At 38.3% G+C, this 3,915-nt stretch overlaps 1 protein-coding gene across 1 annotated transcript in view; it reads right to left on the reverse strand.

Annotated features, from left to right (window-relative positions):
• Positions 1-3,908, reverse strand: part of MED14 (mediator complex subunit 14) — a gene marked incomplete at both ends in the record, with an annotated part of 29,277 nt that extends 25,369 nt beyond the window's left edge. The window contains 2 exons of the mRNA XM_009582173.1: positions 1,879-1,905; positions 3,820-3,908. Of these exons, the coding sequence (XP_009580468.1) occupies positions 1,879-1,905; positions 3,820-3,908 (116 nt within the window). The remainder of the gene's footprint in view (positions 1-1,878; positions 1,906-3,819) is intronic.
• Positions 3,909-3,915: the final 7 nt, after the last annotated feature.

A 3,915-nucleotide genomic window follows, 5' to 3' on the forward strand; every position in this document is an offset into this window, starting at 1 on the left:
ACTGTTCATTCAGGAATGCAGGTGTAAGGTTTTATCTTCCATTTCCCCACAACAGAAGATAGGGTCTTGCAAAGTCATTATAATCCAAGTTCCAGATAAATCTTATACAGCCGTTACTGTATTTAGGTAAAAGTTTCCCACATATTACACTTTATTGGAGGATAAAAAGGAAAAGATAAAGAATACTGAGCAAAAAAAAGGTCTCCATTATCAAGAAGCAAGCCCCTGGACTTCCCCCAGAACTCAGCACTATTAATTTTACACGACAGTACTAATGTTTTTTTAATCCAACCACTTCTTTCTTGTTGCAAAACTGATTTATTCCTATCATAAGGAAATAGGAAAGTTAATAAATGACCCTTTACAAAGAAAAGCCATATTATACTACGATGCATGATTTCCTATCAATTTTTCTTATCACAGCATCTTTTAGCTAGGTACTATAGTAACGAATTTAGATTTTATGTGAACTTTATTAGAGGATAATACTATCACATCTTCACTAAAGTATGTATGCCATGTCACCAGGCTAGCTTCAAGAAACAGAGCTTAAAGCCCAAAAACTGCTGCCATTACAGCTCTCAAAGTTAGGAAGAATAGAATAATCTAGATAATTAAACTACCTTCCTTACAGATTTCCTCCAAGAGCTGGAAAGCCACTTCATCAAGAGTTGTAAGTCAAAGCTAACAAGGATGTGAACATTTAATTTCAGGACAATTTCAATTGCAGGACATTCTTTGTAACCATTGAAGGCTGTCTTATTTTCTTTTAAGTGTAATCCATTAGGACTTCAGATGTTGCTCCAGACCTGTGTGCCCCACAAGGTAGATTCCAGCTTTACCAAGAAATGCTAAAAATCTAGATGGGAGAAGCCCCCGCACCAGTACGAGGGAGCTCTGGACCTCAGTTGAATGTAATTTCCTCAGCAAATAGAGTAATAATTAAAAAACAAACAAACAAAAAACCCCAACAAAACCCAGACTGTTTCTTTTCATAAAATATTATGCATAAGGAAAAGAGGCACAAGGAATCATCCCAGGTTATGATTCCCTGAAAATGGGATTAATTCCACAACATGTTATGCGAGTTTTGGAAGCTTTGAGATAACTGAATTAATGATTATCCTGGTACACAGAATTCTTTATTAACATTCTTAGGAATATCATAGCTGCTATATGTCTCCAAAGAAAATTAGGTCAATTAGCATGTCAACACAAATAACAAAGGAAACAATTTTCTGACAACTTCCATAAAAATTTATTCAAAGAAACAAAAAAGTAAATCAAGTTCGTTCATCTTCGGGGGTGGGAGAGGAAAACAGCCTGTTCTGGCCTCTTACATTTGTTTTCTAATGATCTTCACACTTCAAAAAACACATAGAACAGAAGCAGAAAACAGTGCTCATGATAAGAAAAATCAGGTAACATGGAAAAAAGCAGAAAAGAGGTTTTCACCTTGTTTTAATTGTTGACTGCTGCTTCTGAACAAAAAGTTTCTTTATCACACTAACTAGAGTCTATTTAGGTTCTCCAGTTCCCTTTCACATCAGCTTTACTGTCACTTCATTGCTTCAGGATTCATGAACAGAAAAATGCCCTTAACAGAGTTCACCTACTATAACAGCAACAGTATGTTACTGAACAGTGCAACAAAAAAAAGCCCAAACAACACAACCAAAAACCAACAAAAACTAATATTACCATTGACGCTGAGAAAAATCTGGAAACTATGTAGCGACAGCAAGACAGACAAGGCTTATTTTCTTGCATAAAATTAGGATAAAAATATTTTATTTAAACAGTTCTATATTAATCTTGACATCCTAAACAAAGTTCTATATTTTAACATGCAGTACAGACTGTCTTATTGTAACTCACCTCTCCATATCAGTCTTTCTTGGTAATCTATATTAAAAAGAAAAAAAAGAAGGCGTATTATATATTGTTCTATTGATTTCAGACTACCAGAAATTTTGTTAGTAACCTTCAACTAAGTATAAGAAGAACTTCTACATACCCATAAAGAGCATTTAGAAATTTCTATGATTGTAAATGCTTCCTAAATACAATGAAATTACACGTTTGATAAAGGAAGTAGCTTGACAGCTCTAGTAAGCAGCCTAGTTAAGAGGGGGGAAAAAAAAAAAAAAAAAAAATCAGGTGTATAAAAGCACCACAGGGCACCTGCTACTACTCTGTACCAGGTAAGCTGGAACTGGTCAAATTAATTTAAAAGGGTATTGAAATCCCAAGACTTCTGCAAATCTAATGAGCCACATAGTATCACTGCCTGTGCTCTGTAATTGATGACTCTCACTAAGCATCCATAACTAGCATTAATTAATTCATAGTAGCAATCCTAGAACATCTGCAGCAGGTGTTAAAATTGGCTGTTTCCTGACTTGCCTGAAATGACTTTCTCTTCCCTTTTTAATCAATCTAAAAGTGGAGAAATGCCATACTCCAGAACTTCATCAATGACTTGTGTGACAGATACTACTGCAGAGAGGGGACTGTATTTCTGTAACGTTCTACACAGATCACAGGCATCTCATTTAAAAAGTTTTGTTTTTTTTTTTAATTCTAGGACTAGGCTGGTGCTAGTAAAATAATGAGAAATCATTTTGTTGGAGGGAAGAAGGAGAATATTTTCCAGCTGGGCTTTCTACTAGCCAAATCCATACTTTATGGGGAAATAAGTGGAAAAACCTAGCTCACTCTGCTTTTGGAGGGGACATCACACAGATTATAAACTACTTGGTGAATCAAAGTGCCCAAAGCATTCCCCATATGTTGTTCACACCACCCATTTTATTTTCTACCTTAATGATGTACTTAAGTCAAAAGGACCTGTTCTACACCTTAAAACAAGAATAAGAGACATCACTGGCACATGCTCCTACAAGAATGCATACAGTATCAACTACTGTCTACACATACCATACATATACAGGACAGACTTCTTGACTGACATTTTGGAAGTTCTTCCAAAACAAACTAAAATTCTAAAACTCCTGGTCCTTTCTGGAGTTTAAACACTCTTAATCCCAAGTCAAGCAAAACTCTGTTTGCATACTTCGCAGATATGGTATTTTACAAGAACTATACCTATTTTTTTCCATTTGTTCTGTATGACACTTCTTAAGACACACAGGTTCCCCACAAGAACCTCTAAGGTTAAACAAACTAAACATGAAACAGGTTTATTCAGAGTCCAAATGCTTTCATTAAAGTTTTTCTTGGCCCAAAAACATTCCTTTGTTTTGCCACTTCAAACACAATGCCATCAGCACAGCACATTGTAAAATAAACGTAAATAACTTATTTTCTTTCTCCAAAATAATCAAATGGTATTTTTAAAGAGTACACGGGTAACTCAAGGAGTTGCAGCATCTGAAAACATTTTAGTTCCACACATTTCAGTTTCATGTATTTTGTCATCAGCACAACCAGTGCAGTTGGATATTTTGACAGTAACTTGGGGGCAAACTTAAGCATTTAACCAGACAATTTGCATTCAGCTGCTCTGCATTCCTCACAATCATTTTCCCTCTTTATGACAGAACACTCAACAGTTTTCGCTAGGTCCCTGAACACATCCCGCTGCAAAGACAAACCTGCAGGAACAGGGCATTTCCCCAGGGTGGGAGAAGGGGAAGGAGCAACCACCTCCCCCCACTCCAGCCCCGGCCGGGGTCCGGAGCAGATCCCTGCGAGGCCTCCTCATCCTCCCGGGATGCTGGGAGGCGGCGCTGCTAGCGCTGGCAGCCGGGCAGCCAGAGGCGCGGGAGGGGGCCGGGGGGAATGCGGGGCACTCACAGGTCGGCCAGCACGGTGAGCTCGGCGTAGGTCCGGTGCAGGAGGAAGTCGATGAGGGTGCTCAGCCGGTAGCCGGGGCTGGCGGCGGCTGTCACG

The sequence above is a fragment of the Fulmarus glacialis genome, unplaced genomic scaffold, assembly GCF_000690835.1.
Source record: "Fulmarus glacialis isolate BGI_N327 unplaced genomic scaffold, ASM69083v1 scaffold39687, whole genome shotgun sequence".
Classification (NCBI taxonomy): domain Eukaryota; kingdom Metazoa; phylum Chordata; class Aves; order Procellariiformes; family Procellariidae; genus Fulmarus; species Fulmarus glacialis.